This window comes from Leptinotarsa decemlineata, unplaced genomic scaffold (genome assembly GCF_025532065.1).
Source record: "Leptinotarsa decemlineata unplaced genomic scaffold, Ldec_3_MD MMD2_P_RNA_scaffold_2, whole genome shotgun sequence".
In the NCBI taxonomy this organism is placed as follows: Eukaryota; Metazoa; Arthropoda; class Insecta; order Coleoptera; family Chrysomelidae; genus Leptinotarsa; species Leptinotarsa decemlineata.
Window position 1 is genome coordinate 6,288,206 of NW_027412529.1, and position 17,846 is coordinate 6,306,051.

General features: G+C 35.7%; 1 protein-coding gene across 2 annotated transcripts in view; it reads right to left on the bottom strand.

The window, feature by feature from the left end:
- Positions 1–13,806, bottom strand: part of LOC111511034 (uncharacterized) — a 54,171-nt gene extending 40,365 nt beyond the window's left edge. Inside the window, exon 1 of one of the 2 annotated variants that reach the window (XM_074182408.1) lies at positions 12,596–13,806. In XM_074182408.1, the coding sequence (XP_074038509.1) occupies positions 12,596–13,558 (963 nt within the window). In that variant the 5' untranslated portion in view covers positions 13,559–13,806. Of the gene's footprint in view, positions 1–8,917; positions 10,016–12,595 lie in introns of those variants that run through there. The other variant, XM_074182406.1, reaches the window with a different exon arrangement.
- Positions 13,807–17,846: the final 4,040 nt, after the last annotated feature.

The window sequence follows — 17,846 nt, forward strand, 5'->3', positions numbered from 1 at the left end:
CATGTTTACCATACAATATTCTTGAAATTCAGAAGATATCATCAATATATCATCACGTTTGAATAGATTTTCTAATGATGATGAAATTGGACCACAATCTGATCTGGATACCATTTTCAACACTATCGAAGATCACTCATATCTGCCAGATACGAGATCACTTAGTCTTTTCTCTTCAAGAATAATCTTATATATTGCAAGGTTTGTTATCAAGCATTTGGTGGCCGGTCGGTTCAACGTGGGTACTTTGTTCACTCACTTAAATCGACCGCCGTGTTGGTCGGTGGTTCAAACCCCAGGCTGAACGATCGATTTTCACTTGATATCGTCCAACCCGTCTCAGGAATCACACGTTATAAGGTAAGACCTCGTTAGTCTTCAGCTCGCACAAGTTTCAACTTCTGAGAATTGTCGTTCATAGGGGTTGCGACAGCTGGTTAACGTAAAAACAGATTTTGAACAGACACATTTAAAAACCGTTTGAAAAACCTATTGATGCCTTCATCTGTGGAATATAACATCGTTCAAATACACGCCACGGTTTCCTTGGATGGAGCACATTCGGAACGTCCAATATTCCATGATTCTGGCGCACGAATCAGGCTGAATTTGACCGATGGTGTAGGTTATGGGTTCATTAATATACCATTAATGAACCCACTCGGGTAACAGCTAAAACTAGCACTTGCTTGGATAACTTTATTGTTAAGGAAAATTTCAAATATGACGTATCGAATCAAGATTTCGATATCTCCGATCATTATGGCCAATTTATTATAATCGAAATAGAAAATATGCATAGAGAAGTTGATAATTTCTCCAGAAGATATCATAGAGTTTTTTCAGAAGAAACCATTCAAACTTTCAGAACATTAATAAAAAATGAATCGTGGGATGATATTTTCATAGAAACATGTCCAAACAAGCCCTACGAGTGTTTTAATACTACTTTTCAATGCTATATTGAATTAGCTTTTCCAGTGATATGTATCAAAAATCCAGGGAGAAAATCTAAAAATATTAACATTCTTTCACCAGAACTCCAATAATTGAAAAGCCAAATGACATTTTATTCGGAATGTGCTAAAGTAAATGAAAACTACACAGAAATGAGCAAAAAAATAACACATACTTACAGAGAGGAATTAAAGTCTACTCACAAACGATATGTAGATGGTCATATAAATGCTTCAAAAAATAAATCGAAATCCATGTGGCAATGATACATATCAAATTAAGTTAAAATTCACCAGAATGGTAGTCGACTCCCAGACAGCGAAGTTGCAAATAATTTCAATATACAATTTTCCAAATATGTGGTCCAACAAAATACAAACTTCCATTATATAGTTGATAACATACAGGTTTGTCAGTTTTTTATCATCCTCTAACAGAGTATGATGTTATTGAGTTGATTAGAAGCTTGAAAAATTCCATTTCAAGTAGCCATGAAATATCAAACAATCTTCTTGAAAAATCTGTTTTTGAATTGTGTGGTCCTATAAAACACATCATAAACCTCTCCACTGAACATGGAGTATTTCCTGAATTCTTGAAAATGGCAATTGTCTCGCCTGTGCATAAAAAAGGAGACAAAAACCTGTACGAAAATTACAGGCCAATTAGTCTGCTCTCAAGTATTTCCAAGGTTTTTGAGTTGAATATTGAAAATCAGTTATTGTTTGTTTTCGCAAATAATAAACTTCTTTCCCCAAATCAACACGGATTTACTAAAAGTAAAAGCAGAGAGACAGCACTTTACCAATTTAACGACCATATAATAAATGCACTCGATGACAAATTAAGTATTTGTGGTTTGTTCATATACTTTTCAAAAGTCTTTGATTATGTGAACCACGATCTGCTACTACCGAAATTGCAAAGATATGGTGTAAGGGGTGTTGCCTTGAATTTGATGAGGTCTTATTTAGAAAACAGAGCGTTAGCAATTTGGCAAATATCAAACATAGGGTACCTCAGGGTTCCATTCTTGGGCCTTCACTATTCCTGATATATGCAAATGATTTGATGAGTTATTTTCATGATATGACGACAGTTCAAGTAATAGCATAGGCGGACGACACAAACTTTATCATCAAAGCACAAGATGCATCAAATTCAGTAGATCATACCCGAATTGTGTATGGAAAGGTGCAAACATGGGCAAAAAATAATCACCTTGAACTCAACATATCTAAAACCACGCTGATGAAATTCACAATGAGCAATGTTCAAGAATTTTTTTTTATATATAAAAACGAAGATCGACAAATCGAATCTTGTGCAACCACCAAAATGCTAGGTCTAACTCTTGATTATAAACTTACTTGGAGTCCTCACATAGATACTCTCTGTAATGAACTAATAAAAAACTGTTATGCTCTCAGGTTTATGGCTAATTTCTGTAGTGAAAAAGTCTTATTAAGTTTGTACTATGCGACTATAAACTGCCATTTAAGATACGGAATCTTGATTTGGGGTACAAGCTCTTCTGCTGAAAGAGTGTTTATTCTTCAAAAAAAAGCCGTCAGAATAGAGTGGAGAGACTCATGTAGAAACGTTTTCAAAAACCATGGAATACTTACAGTTGCCGGTTTGTATATCTTTGAGTTATGTAGTTATGTTAACATGAACGAACGTATATTTTCAATCCAGCAACATAGTTATATTGCCCGTTATAGAGATTTTCTGATGCCCAACACTAACAGAACGACCTTATCCCAAAAAAGTTTCCTTTATCTCGGCCCGAAATTCTTTAATAAGCTGGATGACTCAGTTAAAAACTCACCTACGTTGAAAAGCTTCAAGTATAGATTGAAAAAAATTATACTTGAAAAAAATTGCAACTCACTTGATGACTACTAAGCATTTTCCCACGAATGTATGTAAAATATGTATATATGTAGTGTAATAGTCTGAAGTGAAAACATTCTTTTTATTTACGAGAAACTAATGTGTATTGTTCAACTTTTTATATATTTATTACGTACTAGAAGGGAGTCTGCCCTTTTTTGTTAATGCGTTTTTTTTTACGTTTTTCTTGTTTTTTTTTTTATAAAATGATGTAAAAAATAATTTTATACTTTCAAACATATATAGTGTAATAGTTCAGTGTGAAAACGATCTCTTTATTTACGACGTATTTCTCTGACGTATTTCTTGTTATTGTATGAAGATATTGTGAAAAATAATTTTATACTTTTTAACAGGAAAAATTAATACAACTACTACTACTTTGAGGACCATTGTGAACTGTGACTTATTGGCATACACCTATGACTCAAGGAAATCCCTCAAGAAAAAGTCAAACAGGGCCAAATCGCACGATCTCGGTTGCCAGATCATATCACATCCACGTGAGTGACCATGCCCTCAAGTCGCTGGTGCAGAATATCCAAAGTGGCATGAGCTATGTGGCATGTAGTGCTATCCTCTAGAAAGCACATTTATTGGTGTCCCGATCATCCAACTCAGGCCAAAATAAGATGGTAAATAATCATCGACTAATAGTGCTAGCCGTTGACAGTGATGGACCGATGACGCTGCCATCGCAAAATCCACACCAAACAGTGACTTTTTCAAGATACATTGGACGCTCTTGGATCTTATGTGGATTGATATCGTCCTAAATTCGACAGTTTTGTTTGTTCACGTATCAATTCATTTGGAAATGGGCCTCATTGCTGAAGATGATTTTTTGATGAACATTAGAATCAGTTGGCTCCATTCAGCGAGTTTTCTATGGTCGTTTACCTTCAGTTCCTGGGTCAGTTGAACTTTGTACGGGTGCAGGCCTATTCGAATTCATCCATTGCACGTATTGTTCAATGCTATATCCGACCATATTAATTCAGCAAAACAGACAGAATCAAAGACAACTAATTTGACAGATATAGCTTCTGCGGGATGACCCTTATCAATTGTCAAAGTTTGGAAGTACGGTGACACCTCATCTATAGTATAACAATTTTCAATTGAAGGTAACTCATATATAAATTAAACTTGGAGCTAACGGCAACAATGTTTAACCCTGTGTAGGTCGCGTGTTGTTGTGGATCATAGGGGGTCGCGCGGTATCTCACAGATGTATGAACTTAAAAATGATATTCTACTGTCGTATTGATGAAAACAAAAACAAATATGAGGTACTTTTATCGAATTAGAAAAAGTCAACATAAATTAATAAATTCTTATATAAACATAAAAGCAAACCTTAACCTTGTAATAAAATAAAAACATGATTTAAGGTAGAACACCATATACGTTTAACATAACATGTGATGAATAATGCTTGAATAGAAAAACATAACAAAAATCAGAAATAATCGTTTCAGTCAGAATTTGAACTTTGATTAGTGTCCTCATCGAAACATTTTTGACAGAGCATTGTGGCATGTTCTAAACAAAAATAATCTTCACAATTACGGCATCTGTACTTTGTCAGTCTTCTTGTTTTACTTTTTGAATAGCACGGTCTGCAGGTTTTTCTGATGTTATCTACTTTTTGTGGAGAATGCTTTTTTTTCTGAAACAGGATTATACTCGTTGAGTGCCTGTTGTAGATGTGTGGGAAGACTTTTCATTTGTCCCCTACGTCCAAGACGTTCTGCAACTAAACTGTGAACTAGCATCTTTAGATATTCCCTCCTATTTGCAAAGGCATTTTTATTATCAGCAAAAACTATCATTCCGTTGATGGCTGCAATATTCATCATAGAAAAGAAGATTACCATTGGCCATCTTCTTGTATTTCGTGCACAGTTATATGTGGCACATAAGCTGATCTACAGTATCAACTCCTGATTTTGTGGCATTATAATATGTGATTATTTCAGGTTTATGTTGATCCCCTGTGCCTTCATCAATATTATCGTCAAAATGCAACGATGATAAGAGTAATACATTTTTGTCTTTTTTGGCACATACGATACCAAAGTGGCTGTTTTACTGAATCCAAACATAGATGAATGTAGTACCCTTTCTTTGACGTTTAAAAATATTGGTGGAATCTGCCTTTTGTTTTTTCTTATTGTGCCAACATATGAAAGCTTTTTATTATTTAGTTTTTCTACGAGCTCTAGTTTGGTAAACCAATTGTCTCCGGTGATATTTCTTCCGGTGTCATAGTTAGGTTCAGCAAGGCGCAGTACCAAGTCAATAGGTGTATTACTAACTTCAAAGGGTCCCTCAGGTTGCTTGCCGACATACACTTCTAGGTTGACGGTATAAAATAATTTGGAATCTACTAGAGCAAATATTTTCATTCCATACTTATTGGGTTTTGAGGGAATGTACTGTCTGAAAGAACATCTTCCTCTGAAACCCTCAAGTTTTTCATCTATCGTAACATTTTGGCCGACGGAATTACATGCTTTGCAGTTGTTCACGAAAAGGTTGAACAAATCTCGAATGGGAGCCAACTTGTCAATTTTTTTTCTTTCAACTCTTGTACGTTTATTGTCGAATCTACAACATCTGTACAAAAGTTTGAACCTTCTAAGAGACATAGTTGTTCTGAACAACTCAACACCCATGCCGTCTGTTGACCATAAATCTTCTAAAGACTGTCTGCCACTTCTCAAAATATCTGCTAGGTACAAGAGACCAAAGAAAGCTTTCATTTCAATTGAATCAGTCAATTTTATATCTCTTTCACGACTATAATTCGGTTGTATGGTCTGTATACTCAGATTAGTAGAATTCACTATGAGATCTATCATTTCGTCAGAAAAAAGCACTTCCAGGAATCGAGAACAGTTTTTATACCTTTGGCGGACCCAATTACTCCAGGTATTTTTGTAACGATGTTATGCGGCATTCTTTTTTTGACTTTCGTGGGTACGTGTTTTCCCCATTTTGTATTGTCTTTCCCTAAATAGTATCCTGCATAGCAGTCTTCAATGTCCGAATGAAGAATTTCAGTTTCAATTATATATCATCTTCATTCATATGAGTTCTTCATTATCTTGAAACGCAAACTGTGTCAAATATTCAACATCATCAGGGTTTGTGAGATCAAATAATCTCTCAGAATCCATCTTTTCAGACGTCAAATAGTGTCACACAAAAGGTCGCGCAGTATCTGTCAGATGTAAATACAACAAGAGGTTAGGAATCAGCTGTTTACAAGTCACACTGCAGAGACCTACTAACGTTAGCCACATGAATGCATAGAAGAAACACATATAGCAAGAAGCACAGTTTAAAATTCGGCGAATTACAGATATGATTTGAAAACACATGCGTCATACATCTGAGAGATCGAGCGCGACCTACGCAGGGTTAATGTTAGAACTAAATTCATACCGGTGTCATTTTTATTGTATACGCATCGCAATTGTGAATAATTGAAAAGTAAAACGATTCCATATCGATAGGATATACGAGCAAATAGGTGAACCAGTTCGTTAAATACTTTGAAACATCGGTAAACTGATCGACACTTCGCAGGTCTATTATATTGGCGTCCTTAAAATGTCATAACTAGTCATTAGGTTTCTTCATTATCAAGCGTCCTTATCTGCATAGGCGTAGTGGGTTCTGTTTCTTGTGAAGGTGACTATGTTTTGTATTTATTGAATATTTTTTATTATATTTATTGAATAGACTGTTATATTTATTAACTTTAAACTATAGATTTAAACTTTAGATTTTCATCACATTCACACTTCATTGTGAGATAATTAGTTGACCTAGTCATTAAACTCAGGTATAAATGTACGTTAAACTCAGGTATAACTGCCATTAATTAGTTTCTAGAAAATTATTAGTTTCTAGGTAGATAGTAATATTTCAAAAAGTATATATAAATCACAATGTATGTAGAATTGAGTTTTTAGTGAACACGCTTGAAAAAGCTACTGTGCAGCGAAACACGTGTTGCGGATTTATTAATCTGTTCTAGTGAAAATCTCACAATAAACTGTTTTTCAAAGTACATCAACTTCAAAATAGTTATTGAGGTGAGTAAACAACTGACAAATACCTGAATAATATTATTTTTATAGTAATAAGATGGATGCCGTAGCAGGTCCAAGTAATGTACAAAGAAAGCGGAAGTTTATGTCGTTAGAAGAAAGACAAATTGTCTGTAGAGTGTACGAAAATTAAAAAAATACGCTCCGTACAGGGAAAGCTGTATCCCAGTGTTAATTTTTAACGGGAATATCCGTGTCGAAAATTGAACGCATTGTACGTGAAAAAAAGGTGACTGGGATTGTGCAAGCTCCAAAAGTACATTGTCGTGATAAAAAAAATTGAATTGGACGGGTTCCAGAAAAATTTTGTACGCTATACCATTCATTCTTTCTTTTTTGAGAATGAAGCGCCAACCCTCGAATCCATTGGGACACAGGTAATGGATAATGATCTCATTGCAAAAATGAGTAAAGAGAAGTTAAGGAAAATAATTAAAGAAGATTTAAAATTTATATATGCCAAACAACCCCATGAATTTGTCTTAATAGAAAGAGAAGATATAGTCTCATGGCTCACACAAAGATTTATTATCTGGACAAAACGAGGGTGAATGCTGGTCATACAGGATCTGAGATCTGGCAAGATACTACTGTAACTAGTTATCGTCAAGCATTTGTGAACGGTTTATCAACAGGGTTATGCGGACCAACGGGTAAAGGGCAACGACTAATTGTCGCCCATTTAGGTAGCAAGAGTGGCTTTTTAGACGATAGTGCACTAATTTTTTTATTCAAAAAAACGGGGGATTATCACAAAGACATGGACGCCCAACGCTTTGAAGGATGGTTTGAATCCCTCCTTTCACGAGTCGAGCCAAATTCAGTAATAGTAAGGGATAACGCTTCTTATCACAGCCGATTAGTAGAACAGCTGCCATCTATGACCACCAGAAAGGCAGACATACAGAGTTGGTTAGGACAAAAAGGAATTCCATTTTACGAGGACATGGTTAAGGCCGAGCTTATCAGTGTCATCAAATAGCATCGTGACAGATATCGCCAGCATGTGGTGGAGGCATCACCATTTTGAGACTTCCTCCTCGCCATTGCGAGTTAAACCCGATATAATTAATCTGGGCTCAAATTAAGGGTTACGTAGCTCGTGAAAAAACGTGACATATGAAATTTCTGATGTCCAACGTTTATTAGAACTCGCAATGGAACGGATACGGAAAGAAGATTGGGCTAATGTTGTAGCCCATGTGATCAAGGAAGAAGAGAAAATGCGGAGATTGGACGGGATGGTAGACACTGTTTTCGACCAAATAATAATAGATTTAAGTGTGACTGGGGATTCCTCTTCGGACGAGTCAATGGATTCTGAAACTTCATAAGCATAACATAAGTAATTATTTCTTTGCTTTGTAGTTCACTTTCTATATAAAAGGAACATAACAATTACTTTGTGAATTTTTCTGTTTTTTTTGAAGTACTGTTTTAGGCATAATGAGACAATGTAATCAGTTTTTCCATTGACACCAGGTATAACACCTACTATAACGATTTTCACGTAGTTACTTATGTGTTTAAATAAATAAAAATATTATTTTGGTACGCCTCTGCAGAGTTGGTAAGAGGATTATCCGTTGGTCACTTCAAGTGCGACGTTGCTAATGAATCACCGTCAATTGAAAATTGTTATAGTATAGTAAGGAAATTATGATGTCATTTGCCCTGATTTATTGAGAGGAACTGAATTCAGATGATGATTAGTTCGAGAAAATATATGTATTTTTCGTCAGTGTGAGAAAGCGAAGCATAAATCCAGTCGATGAGAAGGAATTAAGCCTAGTTTTCAACCTCAAAACTTAATATCAGTCATGGGTCGTCCAGATTTTGACAATACAGAAGGATTCTATGGTTGAAGCTATTGCTTATTGTGATTTTTTCTCAAGGACCACATATACGTATTGAACTCATAATAGCAAAGAATCACTTACCAAATTATTCTTGTCCAGTGAGAGCGCCAGTTCAAAAATTCCCAGAATCAAGAAAACTGTACGGAGTTGAAGAAATTTGATATCCAGAAAATATTTCTCATCCCTTGGTGTAACCCATAAGTAAATATTGATGATGAGTACAGCTACAACAGCTGGAAAAAGTACTGTAAGGCCTGCAGATAAGTGATTGTTGTAATATTGAATGGCGCTTCCACCTTGAAAAATGAATCGATTATGCTGCTTCAGCCTCTTCTCTAGTACCTCGGCTGAGTGTGATTGAAAGAAAGATATATCGTCTATCACGTCATTGTATATTGCTTTAAGAAGATAAAAAAAGATCGAGTTCACTGCTACGAAAATGGCATGTATTGAAAATTGGATGATTGTTGTTGATAGTAACATGAGAACAGTAACAGAATCTAGAGAGTATCCATATTGGTATATCTGAAAACCGTGCATCAAAGTGAAAACTACACAACTAACACACAAGAAGTAGATCAGGATCAAACATCTCAAACGAATCCTTCGGCGATATCTGAGACTCATCAAGTCCGTGAAGCCTAAGAATTTTCGATCTTCGAAAATTTTACACCACATGTTGATTGATGCCAAGTACCATTCGCTCTTCCAGATTGCACAAATATGAGCAATAGTCCCATAAAAGCAATAAATCACGTGGGTAACCAAAAGCAGTGAGTGGTCAGTGGAGGAAGTAATGACATAGTATAGAATCCACAGCATTGTGAAAGTTGTGAAAATTGTCGTTGAGTAAAATAACCAGTCCCAACTCCTATCGATCCCCATGTAAGGTTTTTCTGAATATAACTCTCCTCTAGCGTGTTCGCAATGTGATCGATAGGGACTGATCCACTTGAGATGAGGTACTGCGTATCTCAAAATGCACGGCATGCAGTTTTCTATTTCTTTGACATGGAATTGATTTACGAAAAAATCCATGAAACGCTTCGTCATCACTGGCGAGAAAGGAACATATTGACAAGTTTTCCAATCGATATTTGTTCCATGCGGAATTTATGATGTTTGAGATTAGTTATTTTCGATTATCGTGTAGGTTTCTCGTTGATAACTGATATAATGGTCAAGCTATCAAGTATATTTGAAAGCCTAATGATATATTTATTTAGGAACTAGCTGACTTCTTGCCAACTGAATCAATAGATCATTGTCTTATTTGCTGAGTCATATTGTATTTGTGAAGAACGGAATCGGACCATAACACCACGGCTGGTATTGCCAGATCAATATCATGCTAAGCAGTAGATTTGATGTCTGAAAAACAGTAGAAAATATATTTTATGAGTACGCTTTACAAATCAAGGTTATTTCCACTAGTTAAAGTCATTTAAAAATTATTGTAGAAAGTGAATTGGATCATCAGTAGATTTTATCTCCCACCAAACAGTAGAATTGTAGCTCCTGAACTGAAACAGAAGATCAACTGCAAATCAGTAAACCTTGCAACACTGAACAATGTGTTTTTTCGTGCGATTTCTCCTTCGCCTTCAGTGGATTGATTCGTAATATTCCGTACTTCAATAACATTACTACTTTGTTGTGAAAGGTTTGATCTTCTTGCTGGCGGTATTCTGAATATTACCGCGATGGATATTGTTGTAGAAGGTCTTCCAAGAGGGACTTACGAACTTTGATAATTGATATCGGCCATCTTGTTGAAGCTCAATCTGTCAAATTAGTTGTCATTTATTCAGTCTGTTTCGCCAAATCACCATGAACGAAAATAGCATTCAACAACACCTGCAAATAATAATTTTCCCACCGCGAGGATTATTCACAATATGGTGTGATTTCCATCAAAAATCATCTTCAGCGATGAGGCCCATTACTGGATTAATGGGTACGTGAACAAACAGAATTGTAGAATTTGGGATGATACCAGTCCATATGAGATCCAAGTGCGTCCAATGAATCCCAAAAAGTTACTGTTTGGTGTGTCCATATTATTGGTACATATTCCTTTGAGAACGATATTGGCCAGGTCATCACTGTCAACGGCGAGCACTATAGGTCGATTATTACCAACTTGTCTGATTGATGACTTGTTTATTTTGTGGAAATTCATGATCATTTTGATGAAATGAATAAGAACACTCTTGGCTAATTTCCACTATTCATTTAATTTTCACGACTCGTTTTGGGTTTAAACCCATTATTAAGTATAATACTAACATGTGCAATCTGAAAGCTAGGTTATGCAGGGAGTTTTTAAGTTTTTAAAAACAATAAATTGATGGATGTAGCCGTTACTACGTGGTAGGAGATCATAATGAATGAATGAATGAGTTTATTGTATGAGTTTGAGAATGTCCATATAGGACGAAACTGCAGTAACGTTAGTTACAAATAAAACTGGTAAAAAACATAGAAATTTTCATTTCTCTCATTAAATGAACAAGGTTGACAACTATAAAATTCAACACTGAAGATTACAGAGGTTGTTTTTCTCGCAATTCAGTTATTAACTTCCACAACAATCACGTTTGGGCTGAAAACAATCCACACGCCTTGATAGAAAATAATTTTCAAGAACAGTTTTCTTTCAATATTTGGGTTGGAATTGTCGGTGACCATCTCATTGGGCCTCATTTCATTCCACCTAGACTTAATGGAGAAGGATACCAAAGGTTTTTAGAATTTGTTTCACCTGGACTTCTAGAAGAAATTCCAGTCATGGGAAGATTCCGTATGTGTTACATGCACGATGGTGCTTCACCACACTTTAGTGCAGTGGCACAGCAATTTTTGGATGAAAATTATTATAATCGCTGGATTGGGAGAGCAGGCCCACACCCATGGCCACCTCGCTCACCCGAAATGAATCCCTTAGAATATTTTCTCTGGGGACAACTTGAAGCGTTGGTATACAAAACTGCTATTCAAAATGAAGAGGATTTACGGAATAAAATCATTAATTCATGTGACATAATAAAAAATACACCAGGTATTTTCAGAAGAGTGCGAAATTCAATGATGCGGCGGCTAGACGGTCGTATTGAAGCCGAAGGAGGCCATTTCCAACACTTAATTTAGTGCAATTCGTTAGTTAGTTAGATGTTAATGTTCTTTAACATTTGTTGTTATTGTTACATAATTAGTAATGAAAAATTGTAAAAATAATAATTTCCAAAAGAAACATTTAATTCCCCATATTATTCCTTGTGAGGTCCAGGGATATGCAATTAGGTCGACTTTTTTTTTGTTAAAAACTAACCAAGATACGAAAAAAATTCAAGAGACAAAAAAGTTGTATTCCTAATTGCTCAATCCAAAGAGATGATGAAAATCGCACAAAAGTCAGTGGCGTACATTTTTAAGTCAAAAATATTCGTTCAAAATCCGCTCGAGACGCCACTGGACTCAATACATTGAATCACGTTCAGGCTAAATTAGCTCCCTAATGTTATAAATAGCATTGTCAAATTATAACAAAATTTGGTGATGGATATTTAAGATATTCACGAATAACTTTTTTTTAGTTTCATTTCAATACCCTGTATCTTGAGAACGAAGGATTTGCGGACCCATGTTTATATGAACATTCCGTCTTAAAATTACCTAAAGAATCGTCTGTTGAATTTATGGTACATACTTAATAAACAACCCGTATATCTAAATTACCTGAAATGTCTATAGACTCACCATTTGCTGAAGATCTACTTCTGTTACATTCACAAACAACATCACAATTAATAACCCTGTACGCCACTGCAAGGACCTAATTTCTAGTAGATGTTTCACACTCCAGGGTGTTATGAAAATGTAAATATTAATTATAAGTATTGCAACTGAGGTTATCAGGAAAATCAGGAAAGTGGGATTGAGGTATTCGTTCAAATACCTGTACATCAGAGCCATTTTTTTGCACATTCTTGCATGGGCGTTGATGTTTCGTCCTTGGGGCAGGGCGAGTTTACTGGATTCAACTTCATCGCTCAAATCGACTTGTACTTTTTTATAAATTGCTCTCAGTATGAAATGATTCAGAGAAGACTGTAGTATGAGAGATGAGTTAACAGTTATTTGGATGATGGAACTTCCTAACACTATCATTTTAGAAAAGGACTGGAAATTGAATCCATAATTTTGGATAAGCATGTAGAAGTGATGTATTATAATGGCGTACGAGATATATATTGCAACAACTACCAGACGAAATCTCAAACGGAACTGTTTTCGGTCATTTGGAGACACCAAGGGCCCGTTTCCGAATGTTGACCATTCCGAGCTGATATCACACGTGATGTTGGTAGCTGCCAAATAAAATCTCGAGTTCATCCAAATAACGATGTAGAAGGAAACTCCGTAGAATCCTGTTAGTTCGTCTGTCACAAGCAGCAAACATGTAACTGAATCTTCAGAACAAATCCTCGACATATAATATAAATTCCACAGTAGTGCTAGCGTGGTTAGGGGAATGATGATATAAATCCACCAGTAGCCTTTCAGTTTTTTGAATTGCGGTTTTTCTGAGTAGGTTTTCTCCGAGTGCTCGCAGTATCCTTTGTAAGGCATGAGCCAAGGAGCAAATTCTACGCATGGTCGGAGAATGCAAACTATACAGTTTTCAACTTCTCGAACTTTCAAGCACTCGCAAGGAAACATGTTTTTATTATGAGCTCGCAACTAATTCCTACATCAAATTACTGGCATGTCGTAGGTTTCGTGTGGTTGATATTTTTTCGTTCATCACATCAATTTACAGTCCAATTGTTCGTGTGTTTGGCTGTAGATAATAACATATAACTTAATTGATAATTTCTGAAGGAGCATTCTAATTGTGTTATCATCGTTAATAATCAACTATGATGGAATTGAAACAACTTTATTTGCTATTTTGTAAACGCTCCATCGCATGCAATTTACGTTGTTTGTTTTTGATATAGTTATAAAACTTCTGAGACGGGGTGGAATTTCAAATATTGGGGTGAATGACTACTTTCTTTCTTTCCGGTGTCACATACTGAAATACAGTTTGGAAACTCACACGGCAGTATAGGTTCGTGGCTTCATTGAAGAAATCTTGAAAATTTTATCTGTGACATCCTAGGAAATATAGATCATAGATCAACGTTTCATCGATTGATTGTGACAAGCAGTTCGATGCTAGTTCATAAAACGAGATTGAAAATTTAATTCTGCAAGAATGGGGTCTCCCAATAGGGATTTACAGACTTTGACAATTGAAAACGGCTATCTTGTTGGAACTACATCTGTCAAATTAGTTGTCATTCATTCAGTCTGTTTCGTAAGAAGCTTTCAATTCATTATTCCACAAATTATTTATTCCCATGTTACCTGAAAATTTCGATAAAGAGATAGGTCATAATAATGGTTTCCCTGCTTATCTAATCAATATAATCAACACAGAACACAGAACTAAATTTCTTAATCGTACTTGAACCTCTACCAATAACTCCAATAAATATTGTCCTATTCCCTATTTACGTAAAGTATCATATGATATTTCAAATATTCCCAGACGTTACTGTGATGATATTAATGTTTTATTTTATACTGTGAATCTTATTTCCAAATTGTTAGTCAGTACTAAAGATGAAGTACCTACACATCTCCCATAAATCAGGCGTTCACAGAATTTCGTGTTCACCACCAAACGGATCTGCTCAGTATGTCGGACAAAGTGGTAGGAAAATTAAAACAAGAGTTCTTGAACATGTTGAATCAATTGACAATTTCAGAAACCTAAACTTAGACGATTATTACACTAGAAATGTATTCTCTAACCGCATTCTTAATTACAACCACAGTTTTGATATTGATTCTGATTCAGATATTCTACACGCCTGCCAAAAACAAAACTTCATCTGATTCATTTGGAATTTTCTGAACGTATTTTGCTATTAATAACCCCAATGTCATATCTCTTAATGAACAAGTACAGTTTGATTGCCGAATGTTTTCCAATTCTCCGAATTTCAACTAAATTCCCTCATTTTTGTAACAAGATGGCACGTATGGATGGCATGTGATGTTTGCACAGAACACGAGTCGATTTGTATGTGGTGTTTCTCCTCTTGTTGTGTTCTGTTAGTGGAACTCTAGTCATTGTTCCATGTCATCTCGATTTTATCTCTTGATTGATATAATTTCTCAGCTTGAGAAATGGTTCTTATGGAGATTCTGTGAAACATGTTCTTCCTTACGAATCAGTAGATAGTTGTCCTGAAAATCTAGAGAAGAAAATTGGATTGGATAATTTAGGAAACACTTGCTACATGAATAGCATTTTACAAGTGTTGTTCATGACGAAGAATTTCAAGAACGAAGTTTTAATGATGAACGAGAACGGGAATGTTTCCTACTTATTCATCAAACTCAAACATCTGTTCATGCAGTTGCAGTTTCGTAAGAAGGTATCATCTTTCCCTCCAACCGATTTCCTGGAGTCTTTGAAGTCCACTAGATACTCGTTAGGACAACAAGAGGATTGTTCCGAATTCTTGGGGTTCTTGTTGAATACTCTTCGTGAGCAAAACAATAGCAAAATCAATACTCCTGATTGCTCTGGACTGAATGATTCCGTACAACCCATCTCGTCTTGTGTTTGTGAATCTTTTGCTGGAAAAATCCTCACTTGTTAACTTTCTGGTAAATGTTCAAGAAGTACTGAAAACTTATGTGAATTTCTGGAATTTCATCTAGCTTTTCCTAATACGACTAATAACCAGTCCGTGCAAAACTTATTGTTAACTCATCTGAAAATGGAATTTTCAACAGGTGATGATCGACTGTATTGTCGAACATGCGCCAAACTAACTGACTGTTGTAAGGAAACAAGTATAGCTGAGGCTCCAGTCAATCTAATAATAACACTGATGATTTTCAAACAAGACTCAACCTCTAACGGAAGCAAGAAACTCTTTGGAAGGTTCGAAATAGATGAACATTTCAACCTAGTAGACCACTATTATAATATTCATGCAGTCATTGTTCACTGTGGTTATGGCGTTGAATTTGGTCATTATTACGCCTTGGTCAAAGAAGAAACGGACTGGTTTAAGTTTGACGATAGTCGTGTCACGAAGTGTTCTGGCGATGCATTGAATTTATTGGAGCCTCTGGAGAAACCCTACATTTTGTTTCATAAAAGAGAAGACATTGTTAGATCAAGATCTTCAGATGACGTGATGCTGCAGGTTTTTCCGGGTTTTCCTGTAGCTGAAAAAGCAAATGCGCCACTGGAATCAATGAAGTCGCCTCGGAGCGCTAATTAATTTTTATTGTTGTTTTTATTTTATTTTTATCGTTGTTTTAATAAAACTTCGGGTCATTTCTCATTGAATTAATTTCGGGTACTTTCTTTATAAGTCGTGTACCGGTTGATGATTTTGGTGTAAATGAGGCTTCAATCCGCCCATAATTCGATTACTGAGAAATATGATGTTATAAAGTTTTCCTTTTTTCTACTGGATAAAAAATATTTCTTCATCAATATAATGTCATTGTGACTATATTCGTTTCATTAGTGATATGAATTGATTTTTTTTTCTCCGTTATAAAATAAAATATTTTTTTCTCCATGTAAGTATTTTATACTGCATTGTATTAACTATTGTTACGTTGTTCTTTTATAGAAAAATTTTGAATATCAGCTGATGATGAACCTATACAGGTTCAAAACATGTACTGGTTGATAGTTTCACCGCTCCAACATCTGATGGTGACATTAAATTGTGGAGACGACTTTGAGTTTTTATTCTTCGCAAATCTTCTGCACTCCACTTTGAGATATAATGGACTTCTAGCAGAGGTTATTATAGTATTCAAAAACATGTGCAAGTATTACATTTGTTTTATCGAAGTGGGTGTTCTGTTTGGGCAACATACCGCGCGCTTGGGAAACATTTGTATACCAAAAACCCACTTACACGGGACAGTATCTGAACCAGGGATCCAACTACCATCAATAGACTGAGAGAGGAATCATCAAGTGAAACAAAAGCAATAAGCAAAAATGATCGAAAGGTGAGATCAAAATTCAACAGTAAAGCACGTCTCAAATAGCTGACTGTCAAACAAAAATTATCTATTTATCGACTTGTGAAATATTATATATTCTCTCATTAGAAGGAATTCCAAGTTTCGCGAATATTCGCGATTATTTGAAATTGCCTAAGCGCCGTACTATTTTTTAGCTTTCAACTCGTGTGTACTAATTGATATGATATTTACACATATGAAAGGGGTGTAGTGTAATTTATTTTAACTTTTCATAGTTCCCGGAACGTAACAATAATAAGACAATTATTACAAAATTAAAATGACATCCTCTCTCTCTAAACCCACATGGGGGTTAGTAAAATTCCAAATTGATTCACGATACTATACTGGGTTCTGGTCTCCCTCTCTGGTACGGTATCCGTGTGAAATACTGATCTGTTCTAAGTGTCATCAAACGAAACAACAATCAACTCACTGATCACAATTTACCGTAATTCCACTATCGCAAAATCCCCTTTCGCAAATTTCCTTGTCGCAACTCTCCCAATCGCAAAGGAATCTTTTCGCAACTGACTTTTCAACTGACTTTCGCAACTTTTCTATCACAATTCACTTTCGCGACCGACTTCACGCAACTGCCAGATCGCCACTGTCCCCCAATTAACTTTCGCAACTCTCTTTCGCCAAGGACTCTTTTTGCAACCCCTCTATCGCAAAATCTCCTGTTGTAAAATTCCTTCTCGCAACCCCCTTTCGCTACTGACTTTCGCGACCATTTCGCTACCCTCTTCCGCAACTGTCCCAATTAACCGTTTAATTAGTATTCCCAAGTCCGTAACACTCCTTCTTTCTACCGTTTCCTGATTGGTCTTATCTCTGTTCAATATTTCCGAATTTTTTCCATAACCCTTCCTACTCATGACCTATA